This window comes from Eumetopias jubatus, unplaced genomic scaffold, assembly GCF_037043125.1.
Source record: "Eumetopias jubatus isolate StellerSeaLion01/CBP00866 unplaced genomic scaffold, mEumJub1_p1.0 scaffold_16, whole genome shotgun sequence".
NCBI classification, from domain to species: domain Eukaryota; kingdom Metazoa; phylum Chordata; class Mammalia; order Carnivora; family Otariidae; genus Eumetopias; species Eumetopias jubatus.
This window is the reverse complement of record NW_028274822.1, coordinates 70,578,280-70,599,430: the sequence shown is the minus strand read 5'-3', so window position 1 is coordinate 70,599,430 and position 21,151 is coordinate 70,578,280. Positions and strand designations below refer to the sequence as shown.

At 49.1% G+C, this 21,151-nt stretch overlaps 1 protein-coding gene across 1 annotated transcript in view; it reads right to left on the bottom strand.

The window, feature by feature from the left end:
- Nucleotides 1–2,623: 2,623 nt before the first annotated feature.
- SF3A1 (splicing factor 3a subunit 1) overlaps nucleotides 2,624–21,151 on the bottom strand; it is a 20,326-nt gene continuing 1,798 nt past the window's right edge. The window contains exons 2-16 of the mRNA XM_028124579.2: nucleotides 19,878–19,999; nucleotides 14,628–14,835; nucleotides 13,236–13,493; nucleotides 10,678–10,752; nucleotides 9,802–9,952; nucleotides 9,285–9,478; nucleotides 8,282–8,399; nucleotides 7,813–7,998; nucleotides 7,051–7,172; nucleotides 6,700–6,945; nucleotides 5,925–6,132; nucleotides 5,250–5,404; nucleotides 4,135–4,236; nucleotides 3,950–4,021; nucleotides 2,624–3,153 (exon numbers count right to left, since the gene is read on the bottom strand). Of these exons, the coding sequence (XP_027980380.1) occupies nucleotides 3,052–3,153; nucleotides 3,950–4,021; nucleotides 4,135–4,236; nucleotides 5,250–5,404; nucleotides 5,925–6,132; nucleotides 6,700–6,945; nucleotides 7,051–7,172; nucleotides 7,813–7,998; nucleotides 8,282–8,399; nucleotides 9,285–9,478; nucleotides 9,802–9,952; nucleotides 10,678–10,752; nucleotides 13,236–13,493; nucleotides 14,628–14,835; nucleotides 19,878–19,999 (2,319 nt within the window). The 3' untranslated portion in view covers nucleotides 2,624–3,051. The remainder of the gene's footprint in view (nucleotides 3,154–3,949; nucleotides 4,022–4,134; nucleotides 4,237–5,249; nucleotides 5,405–5,924; nucleotides 6,133–6,699; nucleotides 6,946–7,050; nucleotides 7,173–7,812; nucleotides 7,999–8,281; nucleotides 8,400–9,284; nucleotides 9,479–9,801; nucleotides 9,953–10,677; nucleotides 10,753–13,235; nucleotides 13,494–14,627; nucleotides 14,836–19,877; nucleotides 20,000–21,151) is intronic.

Below are 21,151 nucleotides of genomic sequence, written 5' to 3'. Positions count from 1 at the left end.
TAAAATCTTTTTTTTTAAGATTTTATTTGAGAGAGAGCAAGCAAGCTCTGAGAGCACAAGCAGGGGGAGCGGCAGAGGCAGAGGAAGAAGCATGCTCCCTGCAGAGCAGGGAGCCTGATGTGGGACTCAATCCCAGGACCCTGGGATCATGACCTGAGCCGAAGACAGACACTTAACTGACTGAGCCACCTAGGCGCCCCTCAAATAAATAAAATCTTAAAAAAAAAAATTCTCGCTCCCTCTCCCTCTGCCTCTCCCCCCACTCTCTAAATTAAATAAATCTTTAAAAAAATAAAAAGTAAAATGGGCCTAATCACAGACGGCCTCCTCTGGGCTACATGACAAGTACTCAATTCAAGCTGCTGGTGGAATTGAAAGTGAAATTCCTTAATGTCTACAACTCCCAAAGTCCTCTGTGTAAGCCTAAAATGATAGCCTCTCTGAGAGCATCAAATCATGCCCATTTTCCCAGCAGTCCCACAACAGGAACATTTCTCCCCATTTCACAGTCCAGTCTGCTGAGGCAGTGAGGACAGTGTGGTCACCAGGAATGGAAGAGCTGCTTTGGCCTTCCAGAGCCCTCACTGGCTACATGACCTTGTATATCTAACTCATCTAAAAAATGGGGCAGACAATCCTGAGGACTGCAGTGAGATTCAGAAAAGCTGTGTAAGCAAGGCATTGCCTTCATGTCACAGGCCCTAAACCACAAGTGTGGAGGGCTGGGCCCGAGTGCTGGGCCCATGGCCATTGACAGTCACAAAGCCACCCTGGTCAATGGGCCTTCTTCGACGGGAATGAGCCAGGACAGATGTTCATTCAAGAGCTTCAGGAAACTGGGTTCGGGCCTCAGAGGGTGACTCAAAGGACCCATTCACTCACATTCCACCCAGAAGCATTCCTGGCCTCCAGTCACAGCCTCCGTCATCTGCCATCTGTGGGGGAGAGTGCCCAACACCACACCCTGTTCCCCATTCCCAGAAACAATCCCAGGAAGAAAGGAGAGCTTGGATCATAGGACACCCCCAGGCCTCCTGACCCCCTTCCCAGTGTTCAGTGCAATTTTGGATGTTGACTATGGAGAAGCAACCAGCAGTGCCTTCATTTTAGATACCCAAAAACATGGAACCCACTTCAGCCCTGGTCCCTGGGGGAACTTCCAGCAACTAGGTGGGAGGCAGATGTCGAACAGGGTATAGGAATAACATCCCTCGACCAAGTTAAAAATGTGAGGCATCAGTAGTTTGTAATGGAGCCATACAAGTGGTACTGCAAAAGGGCCACCTGAGCCCTAGGTCTGGAGTCAGAAGCTTTGAGATTCTGAGTGTGTATGGGACTGGGGGGAGGCGGGGCTGCTGGTGGTACAGAGCAGGGTAGGGTGGTGACTAGAATACTGGTTCTATGACCTTGGGAATGGCCTTACCCCTCTGAGCCCTGGAGATGACCTCGTGGGGCAGCTAGGAGGATCCAATGGAGGGACTGCAAAGAAAAGGCACTATGTACTCTCAGGATAAACACACACAAGATCTTTACAATAGAATGAGATTTAGGTTTCAAATCAGGAAATAGTTTTCAACAGGCTCTCACCATCCTCCCTCTAAACGCCCATAGCAGTGCCTAGCTCTGTGATAGCACAATTCCAAAAATAACAGCCTGGGTCTGGCTCTTACTAGGGAGTAAGGCCTGTGACAAGCATTCTGCACACATTCTCTTTTCAGCTTCTTACTGTGTGGACTGTGGGCATGCAACCCACCGTCTCTGTGCTCAGCTGACTCAAGCATAAAACAGGAAAACTCAGTATTACGTAAGTTAAAATTGATGAAGTACTTAAAACGGTAAAGAATAAATTGGTTAAATTTTATAAAATTCTTAGAATAATTCATAGCTGTGGTACAATTAAGTACTATTTAAATAAAACTAAAAAAAAATTTCATGACCCTGTGCTCACTCAGGGTAAGCCACCTGACTAAGGTCACAGAGCCAATCAGGCGATGGATGATTCCAGGCCTACAGGAAATGGCCACCCTCCAGTCTCATCTCCATGTGTCTCTCCGCTGCCCACTGGCCCGGAACTGCATCACACTTGTCCTTGTTCTTCTGTGGTCCTGGCATGCTGAAAGCATTTTGTAGCACTCTATTAAATACACAGGGTATGCCTTTGGAGAATCCAAACATTTTAAGAGCTATAAAAATAAATCTAAGACAAATTCATGAAAGACTTGGTGGTCATAAGAATTTAGTTAAAAGCCCTGTAACATTCCGGGGCGCCTGGGTGGCTCAGTCAGTGAAGTGTCTGCCTTCGGCTCAGGTCATGATCTCAGGGTCCTGGGATCGAGCCCCGTATTGGACTTGCCGCTCAGAGGGGAGTCTGCATCTCCCTCTCCCCCGTCACACCCCCACGTGCACTCTCAGATAAATAAAATCTTAAAAAAAAAAGCATAAAGCCTATTAACACTTTTAAATGTTACCTCTAGCATACTAAAATTCCTTCAATAAAAGAGTATTTAACTTAAAAAAAAAAAAGCCCAACATTCCTCAAAGTAGAAGAGGAGCCACAATGTACTGCCTTGGGTTGGGTCTGGACAGGGCACAGGTGGCCAAGGGACAAGTCTTATGACACTGATTTCACAAAAGGATACAAGAGGTTTATTAGACAACCCATGGCAAGATACAAAATAATTAATAATGAAAACAACCATATTCTATCAGCCAGGTGCCACTTGGTACTATGACACTACCCCATAGGACATTTCTGGGTTCACATCTAATGCGCTACCTAAAGAAATGAATCCCCCTCAAATCAAGACTCAAACACAAAGAGATTCTAGAGACTACTGGGGAGGAGACTGGCTTTGAAAGCTCTCCCTTATCAATGTGGAGACGGGGGCGGGGGGGCGGAATTTGGCAGGACAATTTGAATTTCTAAACTTAGTAAGAGGGAAACAAATGTACAAGGCAGGGTCTCCCAGGACTGGGGCAGAGGGTGGGACAGTGGGAGACAGGACAGGCAAAAACGGCAGTGGCTGGGACCTGACATCAGGTTTCTCTTCTCTACTTCTTCCGCCCGCCTCTCTCCTTGAGGGCCAAGTGGATGATGGCGCCATTGGCCATGTTGTAGTAAGCCAGGGAGTTGGAATCCTTGATGAAAATGCCCTGGAAAACAGATGGTATGATTTAGCGTGGGGCAACCTGGCCTTGAGCAGTGTAGTCTCCCAACTCCGAACATCCATTCCCTCTGAACTCAGTGAATACAGGGGCCTGAAAGAAGATGGGGGACAATGGTGGGGAGCGGGGATGGGGGTGGCACAGGGTGGGACTGAAGGTCTCCAGTTCCCTCGAGAATGCTCTGCTTTCCTTCGTTCCTAGTAACCCATGCTCTTCCTCTTTGTCAACTCCCCAAAAAGTTGGCCCAGACCAACCCCATGAATTTCTGACTCTTCAAATCATAAGACCTTTTAGAGATCAATCCAAGAGTCTCATTTTACAGAACAGGAAACTGAGGCTCAGAGTAGTCATTTGTCAAAGTCCTGAGAGGGAGAATAAAGCAGCCCCATGTGGCCGGGTGGGCACCAGGTTAAGCTGGACTATCACTTCTGTGTCTCTGCACAAAACCAGGCTACCCCAGACCACACTGGCTGGGATGGCTCCACCACTGGGCCAGAAACCCACCACAGCATTCCACATCTTGTCCCCAGGTGTCCAACCTAGTCACAGAGGCAAAAGGTTTTTGGGGCTCTACATAAGACTAGACTGTGACCCAGCCACCCTGAGCCTTGCTCTGTCAGGCTAACCTGCCCTGGTACTCCCAGCCAGCATCACCGCTTCTAGGACAGACTCACAGGGCCACACCCACATGTCTCTCCACTCCTTTGATTCCACAGGGGATTTAGCTTCTGGGATGGCAGAGGCGTTGTGACCCAAGGGGCAGGACCACTGACATCTGACTCACCTCATACTGCAGCTTCTGTTTCCCTGCAGGCATACCCGTGGCTTCATGAATCTTCACCTTGATGACGGAGACCTGTGGGACCGAGAGGTTGTTCAGCCCCTTGCTAAGGTCAGCTGAAGAAAGCTGCCCCCCCTGACTCCTTGGATCCCCTGCACCAGATGCCACTTAGCAGCAACAACTCATACCTGGTCTGTGAGCGGGAGCGTGAAGACCAGCACTTGTCCGTTCAGTTTCCATTCAGTCTTATCCTGCATGTTGGGCACTTGGACTTTGATGGACACTGGACCCTATAAAACAGGACATGGCCGTTATACCTGGGGAACCCTGAGCCCATCAGGAACTATGCTCTCCTATTCCGGGCCAATCTAAACAATATCACCTGCCCATCTGGGCTCTTGGACTCTGGCCCAACTCACTACTAACACCACTAGCGACATGGCACAATTCACTCCCCTTTTTCAAGATTTGGTTTCTGTTCTTCAAAATGAACTCTACCCTGCCTCCTGGTGAGTCTGGAACTGGAAAAGTGATAAGAAAATGCCCTGTAAACCCCAGAAGCACAAGAAAGAAAGAATATAAACTATAGAGTCAGAAAACCTGAGCTCCCAACTCCTCTAACCATGTCTCGCTAAGCCTCAACACCAAATTTATAAAGCAAGTGATCACAACAGCTGCATGGTACTGTTGTAAGCACTGAAAAGACACGTGCCCATAAAATGTGTACCTCTACCTTGGCACTTCAGCTGGTACTCAGAAAATGAGAACTGCTATCGGAAAGAAAAAAAAAAAAAAAAAAAAGACCGGGTCAAATGCACTGGGGAACCTGCTGGCTGGTTCCCCAGTGCATTTGGGGCGAGCACTGTTTCTGCCTCCTCACTAGAACCTGACAGCTTCCCTAGGCACTGGCAGTGCCAGGATTCCCCTTATTTCTAGCACCCAACAGAATCCCCACAACAGGGAGAACTCCAAGGGGCTGGAGCCAGAGAAGAAAGCCACAGAGAAATTAAGAACCACACCCAGGACTTCCTCCAGTGTCCAGGGCCCCATTCATACCCAAGTCCTGCCTGCTGGTCTCCACAGTAATTCACACCAGAGGGACCATCTATTCGGCCTGCTCCTTTGCTAACTGCACATCCACTGTGCACTCAGAAGCTCTTACAGGCTTCCAACAGCTGACTTAGGCCCCCGAGGCCAAAACAATGAGAGCAGACTAGGGTGGGCCAGGGAGTGTGTAACTGCAGCAGGACTGGATCCCCCAACTAGGCCTTATGACCACGGGTGGCACTCTTGTATCACATACCTTGTTTCTGCGTAGGAATTCCTCTTCAGGCACGAGGCTGTCCTCTGTCTTCAGTTTCTTGGAGGCAGGCTCATCCTCCATGGGAGGCGGGGGGTGGACAGGGGGCATCGGGGCTGGAGCTGGGACAGGTGCCACAGGCGGAGCGGGCACGAATGCTGCAAGGACAGGAATAAGCAGCTGCATGAGTGGAAGGGCCCTGGGAGTCAGGGCTGGTGAGGAGAGACTGCAAAGGTTTCCCACTTCTCCCAGTCAGGGTTGGGAAGGGTCACTTCTTGCCGAGTCTGGCAGCCAGCAGGTTCCCTGGCAGGGAGACCTTGTAGACTGCCCAGACTGGTCAGCAGGGGACTGGCAGCAGGGGCAGGACTGATGAACAGATGACCGCTGGCACCATTGGCCCTCTGCACCTGTCTGGAGCCTGACCACCCCCGGTGCACAGACCCCAGCTCTGCTACGTCAGCCTATCTCCCCCAGGACCTGTGGCTCCCAGCTCCTAGCTCAGGGATAACTCACATGGGGAAGCCAAGGCTCTCCTCTGGGCTGACCCCCAGCTGTAACAGCTAGGCGGGCTGACCCCCAGCTGTAACAGCTGGGCACTACCATCGGCCACTGCTCTGCTCAGTGTTTAATCTATAGTCCTGACCCAATGGTCTGGAAGGCGACATGAGACACACTGACCTGTTGGCACAATCATGGGGGGTGGGCGGGGTGCCATGATAGGAGGGGCCGAGGGAGGCATGGGCACCACGTTGATCCTGGGTGCATGGATGATGGGTGGCATGGGGGCAATCACTGAGCCCGGGGGTAGTCGGACCACTGATGCCATCGGGGGGCGGGGCATGACAGGTACTGCAGACACAACTGTGGTACGAACAGGAGGCGGCATCTGTGGGGGGAGAAGGGACCCAGAGGTCAGAGGAAGCCAAAGCTGGACCTCAAGGGCATATGAGGCTGGTGATTAGCCACCTGCAGCCTTTGAGGATAGGGACTGGACAGCTCTGATGGAGTCCCCTGAGGCTGACAGACTGCAGGCTCACAACCAGGCTCTGACAGGAACTATGCTGAGAGAGGCTCAGAGTGACACTCTTTCCACTTGGGACTCAACCAGCTGCTTGTGGCAGACACTGGAAGAGCCACTAAAGAGGCTGACCTCAACTTAGCTTCCTGGAGACGGGCCAGCAGTCCTCGAAGACCTGTTAAGCCCTGCAGCCCTTCTCTGCCCTAAGTCTGCTTCTCACATTTGCCTCTTGCCTCCCTCCCTGCTCCAATCCTCCCACACAGATGGATGATCAGACTAGAGGTTCCCACTTACAATTCAAGAGTTCTTTGTCTCTCAACTTGACCCAAACAGCACCTAGTCCCCATTATAAGGAAGTTGTCCTTCTCAGCCAATAGTGTCCAACCCCAAAAACCAAGCTCTGCAAGATCAGTCCCAAAGTGGTTACTGGCTTACCGCGGGTGGCCGGGGCACAGAGGTAATTGGTGGGGCAGAGCTAGGAATGTTGGTGGCTGAAGACGGAGGTGGTGGCTGCTGGGGAAGTTCATTGGGTTTGCTAGGGCCAATCTTCTCTTTGGTATCATCCTCTGGCACCAGGCCCTTGGCCTTGTGGATGGCCTCAATCTGCTCCTGTAGGGTAATATTGGCCTGGGCAGCCTGCTGGGTCCGGGCCATGCTGCCCGAGTGGCCGTCCCAGGTCACCTGCAAGGGAAAGCAAAGCCACAGCTCGTCAGGGCTCCTAGGATGCAGCCCAAAAGTATAGGAGTGTGAGGGTGGGGAAGGCACCAGAATCCCTCAGAAGTGCACCTTTTCCTCTGGCTTCTGGATCTCCTCCTCACCGATCTTCTTACCGATGGCTGTTTCTTCTACACCAAAGATGTCAGTACGACGCTCAGCCAACTGTTTCAAGCTGCTCTCAATATCCAGACCTGGATACAGTCACACAACAGAGGCGGGGACAGAAAGGACACTAAAACCAGGTGCCCTAACAGAGCGGCAACGCTCCCAGTGCAGGGTGGAGGCTGGTCCCGTGAGGCAGGCCGAGTCGGGGTCCCAACACAGCATGCCCATCCTGAGCCTGGGGAAGCCCAACCAGCACGAAGCCTGTACGCTAGAGCTTGTCCGACCGCGTGACTTACGAAAAGCAACTGAGAACACAGGATCACACCAATGGCAAGTGGCAGTCAGGACTAAAAAGCTTACTCTCCTGCCTCCGGGACGGTTTTCTTTCCATCGTATCTCATTTCAAAGCACTAAGGGTGCTCGAGCCACCAGAGCCCTCATTCTAAGACAGCCCCAGAAAGGTCAACTTTCCCAGCTCTGGTATGTCTGGGATGCCATCCATGTCAGGTGCCTGCCTTCGGAGGAGCCTTATGAAGAGTGATTCTGGAAACGGGGAATTCTTTGTGGCATCATAGGCTGTACCTATCCTCAAAACTTTCTGTTGACCTCAGTTGTTGCTGTTTGCTTAAAGCAAGTTGACCATAGTCTAGAAATTCCCCTGGGTCAAAGAGAGTCAGGGCCACATAAGAGAAGGGGTACGGACTGGGTGGGAGAACCCCACCTCACCTGGTGCGTACACTTCATCGTCGCTCTGCTTCTCACGGATGGAGCGGTCTCGCTGCTCTAGCCAGCGGGGATCGAGAAGCCCAATGCGCATGTGTTCCTGCATTTTGCTGGCAGGGATCTTCTCCCCCGTGATAGGAGACACAAGATATTCATCTGGAGCAGGGGCTGGAGGCAGGGGCTTGGAAGCTAAAAGGAAAGAGAGATGCCTGAGTCACAACACTGGGAGGTAGCTGCGGGTTAAGAGACTGCTGTTTCATTTGTGCCTCACTCATCCAGGACACATCCATTTAGTGTGATGCTGTAGTTGGCACTGTGCAAGGCACCTGGGCACCAGAGATGACTCAGCTCTGTTCCCCACCACCAGGCCTGCAAAGGAGGGGCTGTCCATGCCTTCGTGACAAGCCACCTCACCCCCTCCTAGAAACAGACAGCACTAAGGAACATGTGAAGGCAGGAAAGCAGGCCCTACCTTTAGGGTCATAGTCCTTCCGAACAATGACCTGGTCTGGAGTCGGGGGCAGAGGCGGCGGCATGGGTGTCTCTGGGGGTGGGGGCACTTTCTGCCCTTCTTCTTCATCGTCCGAACCCTGAAAAGCAAAGCAATGGCAGGACTCAGAGAAGGCCCAACAGGCCACCTCCCTGCAGCTGAGCCCTGGCGGCTCTCAGGGTGGTAAGAAGCCTAGGTCTCTGCCGGCCAGCGTCCGTGTGCTAAGCCTCTGGGGGCAGCCGAGGGCAGCCGAGGCCAGCCGGCAGCTGGCCAAGCTCCTTCCTCACAACATGAATGGGAGTGCTGGGGGCTGTGGTGCTAACACTCCGCCCAGGCATTTCCAGCAGCTGGCACCAGGCAGTCCCAGGAGGCCAAGGGCACTTAAACATGCTGGGGAGGGGCGCGGGGGGCAAGTCGACGCTCAATGGTAGCTGCTCATAGAGCAATGCTGGGAGGGAGAGAAAAAGTCAATTCCCACAGACACAGGGGCCATTCTTCTCACACACAAATTCTTTCCAAGGGGAGGAGAACAGCTTGGCTCTGGAGACTCTATGCCTGCTTGGAGGGGGTAGAGGTGGCCAAAAGGAAGCAGAGGCTACACTAAGAAAAGCTCTGGGAACTGCTGATCATTTGGGCCTAAGCTCAAATGCATCAAAGCATGTGGCGAAGTGTTCCCTTACTGAGAGCTGGCATGGGGGCGGGGGGTGAGGGGGGAGCAGGGCCTCTGGGCAAAGGGGGGAAGGTCACAGAACAGAGCCAGCACAGCTTTCAGATCCTTGCCTGTGAATGAATCTTTGTTGCTCGAGCTGGAAAGAGGCTCTTATGCTGCCTGGGTCTGGGCAGCTGCTCAGCCAGGATGCCTTACTCGGGACCCACGCCTCCTTTCAAGGTTCACAAGGGAGCTGGATCTGACTTGTGGAGAGCACCCCCATCTCTTTAAGTGAAAGAGGGAAAGGCCAGCTTGCAGGCCCTCCCAGGAGTATACCTCATCCATGTCTTGCACTTGGGTGTCCTGGTCCAACTGCGAAGGAGGCTCCTCCGCCTTCTCCTGTTTCTCGTCCTCCTCATCAGATTCGACCTCCATCTCAACCTCTTCACTCTCCCCAAACTTCTCGTAGCGCTCCTGAATGAGGATTCGGGCCCCCAGTTCCTCTGGGGTGGTGGGGGGAGGGAAATTCCCTGGCAGAGAGCAATCCAGAGTCAGGAGACCTCCACAGATACGCCTTATCAAAGGCCCACTGGTCTACACTCCCCACACTGTAAGTTCTCCAAGGGCCTGATTTCTCTTCCGGCTCTCGATGCCCACCCAAGATCTGGCACGATGTTTCCTCAGTTGGGTTTAATTGGGGACATGTGGCAAATCTGAAGTCTTCTGGCAGCAGAGATGAAACAGATAAAACCCTCTGGGGGGACTGTGCTACTCCCTGGGAGGAGATGTATACCTGAGATAGTCCAGGATGGTTCTAAGCTCCTGACTCCCTCACCTGGAGTCACAGACCTACCTTGCTCATTGGGTTGGAAATCCACTGTTTCCACCACCACAAAATCATGCCAGTCAATCTGAGCATAGGCCACCCGCTCCTTCTCCTTTTCCTCTTCTTCCTTCTTTCTCTCTCGCTCCTGGAACTTGGCCCACTCTACCCGGTAACACACCTGAAGAGACAGGAAACGGCATGACGCTAAGCTGAATCAAGGTCTGCTCCTGACAGGACGGTCACCTCCAGTACCTTCACCAAAGCCAGCTTCTCCTTCGGAACAGGAGGCTGCTCTACCCATAAGGAGAACTTCTGGAGGAAACTATGGCATTTGCATTTGGTTTCAGTCAGGCCCAGAGCCTGGACAGAATGTAACAATTCTAAATGCCATAGAAAACTTGTGTCTGGGCCCCAAGGGCAGCCATTTGTTATAACCTCAGAGTTTTCTGCTTGAGCTGGCAAGGGGCTCGATGCTCACGGAGCAGCAAACTCTGTCCCAGGAAGTCTGTGTGACAACCAAGTACCCACAAGAGAAGCAGCAATCTGAGAGCCTGAGAAACAAAGCCTTCATGCAGCCACCCGAAACAGGCAATGCCAATATGCCTTCTCTCCTTGACGCTGAAAACTTGGGGCCTCAAAAGGCATCTGTCGCCAGAAAACCTGTTCAGGAGTTAGCTTCTAGCGAGGGAAGAAAAGAGGAAGATCCAGTAAAGCTGAGAGAAAAGCAGAAAGTTAGGGAGCAGAGAGTCCAGGGTTCTTCAGCCTTTGTGACCACAAGGCCTTTCTTCCCCTACTCCTGTGCCTGGAACACGACAAGGTCCCTCCTCGAAGCCTATTTCCAAACATGAAACAACCCACACAAAGTCACTCGTACCACCAGTAACTAGTTATAATTTAGTTTACCTGGTCCAAAACTTCTCGGGGGTTCTCAGCCTCTTTCTTGAGCTTTGTAAATAAGCCTTTAGGTGGAATCAAGATCTGAAACATGGGAAGAGTTAAAACGACTGTCAGTGCAGTACAACACAGGACAAAGAGGGAGCTTCCCGGGGCCTGTGGAAAGGCACAGGAAAAGCGAGAGCATGGGGTTCCAGGTCCCAATCCCAACTCCACTTTGCTGTGTGACTTTGCACAAGTCACTTAAACTCTCTAATTTGGCTGCCTTCTACAAATACTGACACCACCGCTTAAAGCCGCACAGTCAATGTAAAAGGTTGCTGCAAGGAGTGGCAGGAAAACACGTAAAAGCTCTGCCCTCCACCCAGCGTACAGTCCTCATGCGCTGGCTGCTCTCAGGGCACGGGGCTGCTCCACCCTTCTGCGCATGCCACCAGGCCCTTTTGCATGTGCTCCCCTGACGACCCTACTCCAGACTGCCGCCCACACACCTCAGCTCCGAGATTCTGTCCCCTGCTATTTCTCCATAGTGTTTATTACCAGCGGACATCCATCCACTGACATTGCACTTGCTTGTCACCTCCCTCACCAGACCAGAAACGCCACATAAAGACATGGAAATTACAAATTCACTATTGTATCTCCAGCATTTGAAATAAAGTCTGACACTGAATACATATTTGATGAGACAACAAACGATGGCTTTGTTCAAAACAGCATAGGTTCCCGACAGTATTTATTATCATTGGTAAAGTGGCTCAGCCTTCTCCTAGCATCCCTATACCTCTCCCTCAGGAATAAATCTGCCCCTAGAGTCTCCCATGACTAGAGACAGACACCAGTGCCCTCAGGTTAGAGAACTAAATGTCAATACCCCAATCCTGAGAGAGAAGGAACAGGAAAAGTAACAGAATAAAAAGGGATTTAGGGACCTTGAACCCTGGAAGTAGACCACTAGGGAAAATCAAGGCATGGCTCACTTAAAATTGATACTGTGTAATGAATTACACTAACCCTTTGGCCTTCCACCGTTTTATTTTAGCTGCTCTTCCATTTTTTGAAATGATCATTTTCTAAACACACACATTTTTATAATTCTTCCTAGTTACATACTTAGAGTGAATTGTTAAGAATAAATCATTACAGTCAAGTCAGATCTTTAATGTACTGTTTCTAACTGCCAAGAACAGATGTACGAACCATGCCACTAAAACGGGAAGACAACCTCCACTACATGTTGGGCAGGAAAAGCCACTGCAAATCAGTGTGCTTTGCAATATATTAGCAATCTGGGTGACACCCGGGTAGCTCAGTGGCTCAGTTGTTAAGCATCTGCCTTCGGCTCAGTTCATGATCCCAGGGTCCTGGGATCGAGCCCTGCAGCGGGCTCCCCGCTCCGCGGGAAGCCTGTTCTCCCTCTCCCACTCCCGCTGCTTGTGTTCCCTCTCTCGCTATGTCTTTGTCAAAAAAATAAATAAAATCCTAAAAAAATAAATTAACAGTCTGATTGTTTTTAAATACTAATATTCACTTGTCCAAATTCTTGATTACAATAATGTAGCCTGATAATTAAGACCTTCTTGTTCCAGACCCTGAAGCCCAGATCTTAGGGGCTGGAGAAAAAATGCTAGAGTTTAAGTCCCAACTCAGCAAGCCCTAGCTGTATGACCCTGCCCAAGTTAACTTCTCTGTGCCTACTTCCTCTTCTGTAAAATAAATATAGCAGTGGCTACCTTACAGATTACCAGAGATTAAATGAAAAAATGCTATGTATATAATGAGTATTTCAACAATACTGGCTATACTTATTTCTCTCCCAATGTTTATTTAAATTATATTTCTAATTCAAAGTATTTTTTAGGGTGAAAAACAATACAGGTATTGGGGTCAGTGCAGCTACTTACTAGTTGAGAGACCATGAGTAAGTGACTTCAACTCTCTGAGCCTGTTTCTGCTTTTGAAAAAGGGGAAGCGGGGAGGGAATACCTCCTGGGTTCTTCTGAAGATTAAATTGGGCAAAAGAAGGCAATTATTAAGGGCTTCCTTATTCTCAGGTCCCGTGCTAAGCAACTGAGATTCTGATGTACTTAAAAGCAGCTAGCACTTGGCATTGTCACATAGCAGGCACTAACCTAATGGCAGTTATCAATCACGTTTCGCTTCTCAAAACCAGCAGGCTATGTTACATTTAAAAGGCAGAACTGAATAGAAATCAAGACTTTAGGGGCACCTGGGTGGCTCAGTCAGTTAAGCGGCTGCCTTAGGCTCAGGTCATGATCCTGGGTTCAGGGATTGAGCCCCACATGGGCTCCTTGCTCCAAGGGGAGCCTGCTTCTCCCCTGCCTGCTGCTCCCCCCTGCTTGTGCTTGTTCTCTCCCTCCGTCAAATAAATAAAATCTTAATTAAAAAAAAAAAATCTAGACTTTACACTGAACTGGAATTTTTAACATGTGCCTGAGGGCCCACAGAGGAGTCATGTCCTTGTGGACACGAGCAGATACAGTGCTTACGTTAACGTGCCTTCCTTCCCTAGGCCCAGCACCCCCGCCCCTGCCCTGCCCAGGCACCTTGGTGTACTGCTCCACCAGCTTCGTAAAGTAGTTGAAGAGGCTGTGCTGCGGGCGGAGGAAGTCAAACTGGTAGTTGCGCTGCTCTTTCTGCATCAGTTGTGTCAGAAACTGGCGGCCATTCCTGGCCACAAACTGAGCCGTCAGCTTCACCACATCCAGGTCAAAGGCTGAGATGGAGGGGGGGTCTGCGATGAACTCAAACTCAGGAGGGGGCTCTTTGGGCACAATGGTCTCTTGTATCACCTGGGCTTGGACCTAAGATGCAGAGAGAATGTGAGGCTCGAGAGGGGGTGGGAAGACACCCCCGACAGGATGGCACAGACCTCTACACTTCTGTTAATCACATGCACACCAGTGGCCCACAGTGTGAGAGGATCCTAACTCATAAGAGCACCAATTTCTTGGCCAACTGTGGCCTCAACTCTCTGAATGGCTTTGAGCAAGAACCGTGCCCCTCTGTATTTCTGCTGTTGCCCTGAAACTGAGCGCCAAAACTGGGTGGCAGAAAATCCGACAGGAACATGCCTTATTAAATCCCACCCAGGGATGAAGGACACAGTTAGCCCTACATGTGTGCAGAGGACCCACTGGACAGAGGACTTCCATGTTTGTTACCTCACCTGGCCTCCACATGGTTCGTGTGGATTCACAGGTACTGTGAATCCCTTTTATAGGTAAGAAAACTGAGGTAGCCTGAGGCCTTAGAAGTAGTAAATTGCAATTCAAGGTAACAGAATCTACTCCAACCTTTATTTCCCACTGTAAAACAGCAGGCGGCCTTTGTCACCATGGTCCAGGAAAATACAGCAAAGAGAAGGGACCAGTCTAGGTTACACAAGAGACAAAATGTGCCAGCCCTTCACTGGCGACCCTAACTGTCCCTAGTGATGCACCTAGAGAGAATTAAGGTATTAAAGCAGGCCACATGGAGGGGCCCTGGGAAGGTGAGATGGATGGGAGGGATGGCTCAAGAAGGGGCCCACGAGCCACATCCCAACACTGTTCTCACTCCATGGTCAAGGCAAAGGGTACAGGCCAAGAGACTGAACTCTGGACTACTACCCTGTGGCCTGGGTAAATCGTACCTCCCCAAGCCTCAGGTTCCTCATCTGTAAAATGGTCTCTTTGCTGTCCTCCTCAAGCAGCTGCTGTGAGGTGCCAATGAGACTCTTAAAGCACCAAGCACAGAGCTGGACAAGCAGTGCTCAGGAAATGTCAAAGGCTGCAGTACTTTGCTACCTGAGCCTCAGTGTCTTCTTCCTTGGATAGAAACCTCATGTCTCTCCCTGGCTGGTAGTGAGATTTAGATAGCAGAGTTCATTATCTTCCCCTCCTTGGCCTGGCTTCCCTCTCAGCCCTGGGGATAAGAAGGAAGGGAATGGCTCCAACCTTCTGGGGCAGCTGCTGCTGGGTGGCCTGCTGCTGCTGCTGCATGACCTTGGGGATGGCAGCCGAGGGCTCCTGAGCCTTCCCCTCCTTGAACTCGCTGACCTTGTGGCGGTAGTAGGCATGGTAAGGGTCGTTAGGGTTCAAGAAGTTAAACTTGGGATTGTTGATCTCATTCTGTCGTATCCTAGCTTCAAATTCAGGTCCGTTTCTACAAGGAGGAAAAGAGGGAAGAATTAACACCACAACCCTTACAACTGCCTAAATGCAGAACACTGCCCATTCAAGCCCCCTTCTTGCCACGACTCATCACTCAAATTAGCCCATCCCTAAGTGCAGCAGAGGTCCTCCGTGAGGCTCCTTGTGACAGCGGCCAAAGTCATCTGCCTCCTCCAAGCCTTGGCCAGGCCTCCTCTACCACAGGGTCTCCCAGACCTCTGTCGCTCTTGTAGCTCTTCTGTTAGTCTTGCCATTCCCAAAACTAAACTTACTGTTTTCTTTTCATATTTTAAAATGTACTTAAAAAGAAAGACATATATTACTGCTTCAAATAAAAATCAGTATGGCTTTACTAACAAAAAGAAACAGAATTAAACACAATAAGAATAAAGTAGTATTAAAGTAATATTAAAGCTCCAAGTTTGCTGAGACTGAGGCCAGTTCTCTTAATTAAAAAGGGAGATGAAAGGGTGCTGGAGTAGTGTTAAAGATATACTAGCACCAAACTGACACTCTGTCCTTTGGGTAACCACAAGGATTGAAAAAAACATCAAAATGTCAACAATTTCATGTAATGCTTTGTCCAAGTACTACCCCAAATCACCTCATTTAGTACTGGGTGAGGCCCATGCAGGAAACACTGCTCTCCAAGGATCTGGACCTGTGTTGCTGCATAAGGCACATCCAGATGATGAGGGGAGCAGTAAGAATAAAAGGGAGGTCTCCCATCTCTCCCAGTACCGAGACAGTTTCCCACATACACCCTACGTGCGTGCCTTTAAAAGACCTCAGGATAAAAAAAAAAGTCATGATATTTGGGGAACCCTGATTTTTAAAGTGTCCCAATGGTAATATTTCAAGGTGTCACACATATGTAACACCTGTGTCACTCAGAAAGCACACTAAAGACATAAGATATGGACACACACACATTTTGAGTTCTCACTACTGACTCACCAAGTTACCAAACCTCCCACTCTTTCTTTTTTTTTTTACGTACTAGATTACCAGTTTATTATAAGAGGATATTTTAAAGGATAAAAATGAGCAGCCAGATGAAGAATCACATAGGGACAGGTCTGGTAAGGTCCTGAGCACAGGAGATTCTGTCCCTGCAGAGTCTGGGGTGCATCAGCCTCCTGGCACCCTCTCAGATGTGTTCTTGTTCACTGACCTGGAAGCTCTCTGAATCCCTTTGGTTAGGGTTTTAAGACGTCATTACACAGGCAAGGCTGATTAAATTATCGGCCATTGGTGACTGAACTCAATCTGCAGCCCCTCACCGCTCCCTAGAAGTTGGGGTTCCAAACTTCTCTTCGACTCAATTTCCCATGTATAAGATGTGACTAATACCACCTTCTCTCTCTACCCTGGAGTACTTAGAAGATCAAATCAGTTAAGGAGATGCCAAAGTCTTTTTGAATCATACAGCGGTCTAAAATGCAAGGGCTGTCACTCCTATGAAGGCTAGAAAGGGCTGTTCCATAAACACTAAAGATGATCTGGGTATTAGATGTTTGTGGTGGGGCATCTAGGCGGCTCAGTCAGTTAAGTGTCCGACTCTCGATTTCGGCTCAGGGCATGATCTCAGGGTTGTGAAATAGAGTCCTGTGTCAGGCTCCCCACTCAGTGCAGAGTCTGCTTGAGATTCTCTCTATCCCTCTCCCTCTGCCCCTTCCCCGTTCACGCTCGCTCTAACTAAAATCTTAAAAAAAAAAAAAAAAAGATGTTTGGGCGCCTGGGTGGCTCAGTTGATTAAGCGACTGCCTTCGGCTCAGGTCATGATCCTGGAGTTCCAGGATCAAGTCCCGCATCGGGCTCCCTGCTCAGCAGGGAGTCTGCTTCTCCCTCTAACCCTCCCTCCTCTCATGTGCTCTCTCTCAAATAAATAAAATCTTAAAAAAAAAAAAAAAGATGTTTGTGGGGCTTCCCTCACTCCTTCAGTCAGAGCCCAGCACTCAAAAGATGCCGTAAACACATCAAGGGATGGTTCCAGGGACTGCTGGCAACAAGTTGCTTCACTCTCTTGAGACTTTCACACCCCGGCCTTGCTAGCTGGAGGGTGACACACATGGTACAGGCAATGCTGTGCCCCAGATTAGCCACCATAACAAACTGTGCCATGGTGGTTGTCATCAACACCCAGGCTAGCTCCTCTGCAAGTTCTGGTCACACTCTGTAGCATGAATAACACCATGGGGTCTCAATTAGGCAGTACATGCGTCCAACTGGAACCTCATGCTTGGGGAAGAAGCATCTTCCACCTTCTCAAATAATGCAAACCACATACAAGGAAGGTGAATGCACACTTAGATACTGCTAAAGTAGGCCATCATGCCCAGCAAATACCCAGGGCAGACAAAGGGCTGCTGGAAAAGGGAGGGCTCTGCTTGCCTCCTCTATCCCTGCCTCCTAAACCATAACCTCACCACATCTGGGAATAATTTGAAAGAAAATGAGAAGTCAGGAATGTTCATTCCAAGCTATTCTGTTCCTTTAAATTAACTTAATGTTAATTTTAGAATTATGTTCTCTAACACAAGGAATAGATTTCAGCAGAAAAAGACATGATTCTGAGTCAACCCAGCTGGTGGGATTTTTTAAGGGTAATTTCCACTTTAGTTTCTTGACAGGAAAATGCAGGGAAGGGAAGACCAAATCTAGAGAGAAAAAACTTCTTTCGGAAAAACATACTCAGTGATTTTAACTGTACGCTCCATCAACCAATATGTGAGACCCAACAGAAGTGAAAAGATGGTCCTGTAGGCTTCCTTTATCCCAGAGTGAGATGATGCCGGTCTGTTCCTCCACTGCCACGTAAACGAAATCAAGTCCACAGATATTTAAAAATGCCTATAAACCTTACCCAAAAATAAATCTAGAAAATATGGATGCACACATTTTTAAGAAAACTTGGATACTCATTTCTGTGGCAGCAGAGGTTGGCACAAAATCACTGGAAAGCTACTTGGCAAAATGTTTAAGAAAATCTTTAAAAACGCTCTTACAGCCAGTAATGTGCCACACAGAATTTTCTTCTAAGAAAACAATCTAGAAAGGAAAGAAAATGCTCAGATTTCCCCACAGCTTTGTGCGCCAAACTGAAATGTTGGAAACAACCTTGAAGGAAAATACAGAGGAGACAGCCAAGTCAAGGGAGGCCCGTCACCTCAACATGGTGCACCGAGGACAGCGCAGTATCAGAGGACCATAGAGCAACACGGGAAAATGCTTATAACACAGCACAAAAGGAAAAAGCAGGATGTGAAAGTATCTACTAGTATTACAAGGATCTAAAAAAAGACATTAAGGACCAGAAGGAAACAGGAAAGTGAAAACAGCCGGTAGAAACCATTCTGATAGTGAGACTGTGGTGATTCTTCCTCTAACACTCTTTTCCTAGTTACTCTGTTTTTAAATTATCAGGGTGAAAAGGGAAGCATGAGCGTTGCTATGACACATTAAACATTTATCATAAACACAACACTTACTGCCCTAAACCTGACACTGTTCAACCAAGCACAGAGCAGATTTAATGCAATACCCTGATTAATCAAAGCCTTTGAAATGTGAGGATACGAATCTGCATGGAGCCCAACAAGCAAAAGGCCTCAAGCAGAGTAACCTCTTTCTATGTTTCATTTTATTAGGAGGTTGGTAAAGGAAGGAATCCTCTGTTAAAATGATGTACTGTGATGGGGATACTGCCTTTGGGTCAAGGCATAGCCCTCTGGAGAACACATGTCTTGACTGAGGGCAGCAGTGTGTTCTAGGCCAGCAATTGCTGATATGCAACGAGCTGTCCAGTTTGTTGACAAAAGACAGAAATCCAGATTTTTTGTGCAATCTCATTTTTTTTTTAAAGAATTTTTATTTAATTGGGGCGCCTGGGTGGCTCTCCCTGCTTCTGTTCCCTCTCTCGCTGTGTCTCTCTGTCAAATAAATAAATAAAATCTTAAAAAAAAAAAGAATTTTTACTTATTTATTTGACAGAAAGAGAGTAGCAGGCAGAGTAGCAGGCAGAGGGAGAGGGAGAGGGAGAAGGAGAAGCAGGCTCCCCGCCGAGCAAGGAGCCTGATGCAGGGCGTGATCCCAGCACCCTGGGATCATGACTGAGCCGAAGGCAGTTGCTTAACCCAACTGAGCCAAGGCACCCCAATCTTATTTTTAAATGGTGGCAACTTACTCAAGTTTAAAAAAAATATATTGTGATGGGGCACCTGGGTGGCTCAGGTAGTTGAGTGTCTGACTCTTGGTTTCGGCTCAGGTCATGATCTCATGGGTCGTGGGATCAAGCCCTGTATCAGGCTCCCCACTCAGTGGGTAGTCTGCTTGAAAATTCTCTCCCTCTGCCCAATTCCCCACCCCTCTCCCTCCCTCCCTGATAAATACATCTTTAAAAATATATGTATCGTGAGGACAAACAAGAGCTCTATAGGCTGCATGTGGCCTGTTGGCTGCCAAAAGAATACTTTAAATACTTTAAACTAGGGGATGTGTTGACCTTTGGAGTCAAGTGGCCATCAAGAGGATTCCATCTGAGGAAGTGGGAGCATGTAAAATATAATGGGGAAGGATGAGAGGAACTCGCACTGACTTCCATGTCATCCACGAAGACAGATGACACTTGTATCATGTACCTGAACTGCACTCAGTCCCATTCCCTCTCTCCCGCCTCTCAACAACTCTGAGGTGGTATTTTATTCCATTTTGCAGATGGGTCAGTTGAAGCTCAGAGAAGTACAGTTCTTGCATAATGAGAATGACCAACTCCCTTTTTATGTCTTCCTCCAATCAGCAGCTCAGACACAGACACACATACTCTCCGTGACAAAAGAGCTTCCTAGGCACTTCCTCAGGCCTATTCTGGAAGCACAGATTGCTGGTGACTCTGGGACTGGGTGTGACTCACATTCTGCCACTGCCATGCCATGCTGGAGACATCAATCCTGCCCATGGCCCTCCTCACCACCATGCTGTAGTGTTAGATGAGCTCATGGGCCTAGGCTGACAACACAGAAGCAGCTATGTTACCTGGCCACAAAACTGGCAGTCTTGTCAACGATATTCCTGACCTCCGGAGGAGGATAAATAATTCCCACCACTGGCTTGGAGGGGGTAGAATCCTCCTTTGAAGAAGCTTCTTCTTCTGTGGGCTGTGGAAACAAGAAAAGGAAAATAATGCCTTGAAGTTCCTGGTCTGGGGGACTGGATCCCGACTGTCAAACTCCTCTAAAATTTATTGAGAATAAAGACTCTCTCCCACGGACTTTCCTAGAGTTAGGACCCTCTGCTCCAGAAAAGTGGTTCTCTTAACTGCACTGTGCTTGCATGGGACTCTCCTGGGGAACCAGCGAAAAGAGCAGCCTCCTTGGCACCCCCCAGCTAGCCACTCTCAGTGACACTAGGAATCTGCATTTTTACCAAATGTCCAGATGATTCAGATGGTGGCCGGGGGGGGGGGGGGGGGCGGGCGGATCTGACCACATTCTAAGAAACCATCTTCCAGAATCCAGAAAGCCATGTTTGTACCCAGGGATGTGGCTGGCACAGGATAATTAATGACTATTTGCTGAATAAAGACGGGAAACTCTTTGCTGGCAGCTCCTTATGCCCTTTCCCTCTGCACTTATTCTAGTCACAACCACCACTCAATGCTCAAATGTTTTGTGAAACCCCACCGGAATATACAACATCACCTGTCCCATAAGTTCCAATATTCTTTCTTCACCAGCTTCTTCCCCTTAGTAAACAAAGGGTCAGTCTCTCATCTTAAAAAAATAGCAGTTCCCTGCCCTCATATTCTTTCCTGCTGCTATGCTCTCCCCCTCTTCCTCTAGTAGCTAAATATCCTGAATTTTCTCAGCCTTGCCATTCCCACTTCCTCACCTCCCTGAGAACTATACTTCTCAGCACTTGCCATTTCAAGTGCTCTTGCCAAAGTCAAACATGACTGCCTACAGCAGTCTGGTCATGTGACCAATGACCACTCCTTCAACAGAACTCTCCACTCAACTCCCATGCCCCATTCTCCTGTGTCTTTCCTTCTTGCTCACCACCCAAGTTTCCTTCCTGGCTCCTGTTTCACCTTCTGCCCTATGTTAGGGTTCCCGAACTCCTGTGCTATGTTAGGGTTCCCGAAAATTCTGTTCTCCACAGTATTCACACTGTCCTCAGGCACTCACAACTATGTCCTTTACTTTCCCTACCACCTCTAGGCTGAACAATCCGCCCAGATTGACGTCTCAGATCATTCTTACGTGTCACAGAACTCTAGATCCAGCTGACTCCCAGGCACTTTCCTCTTT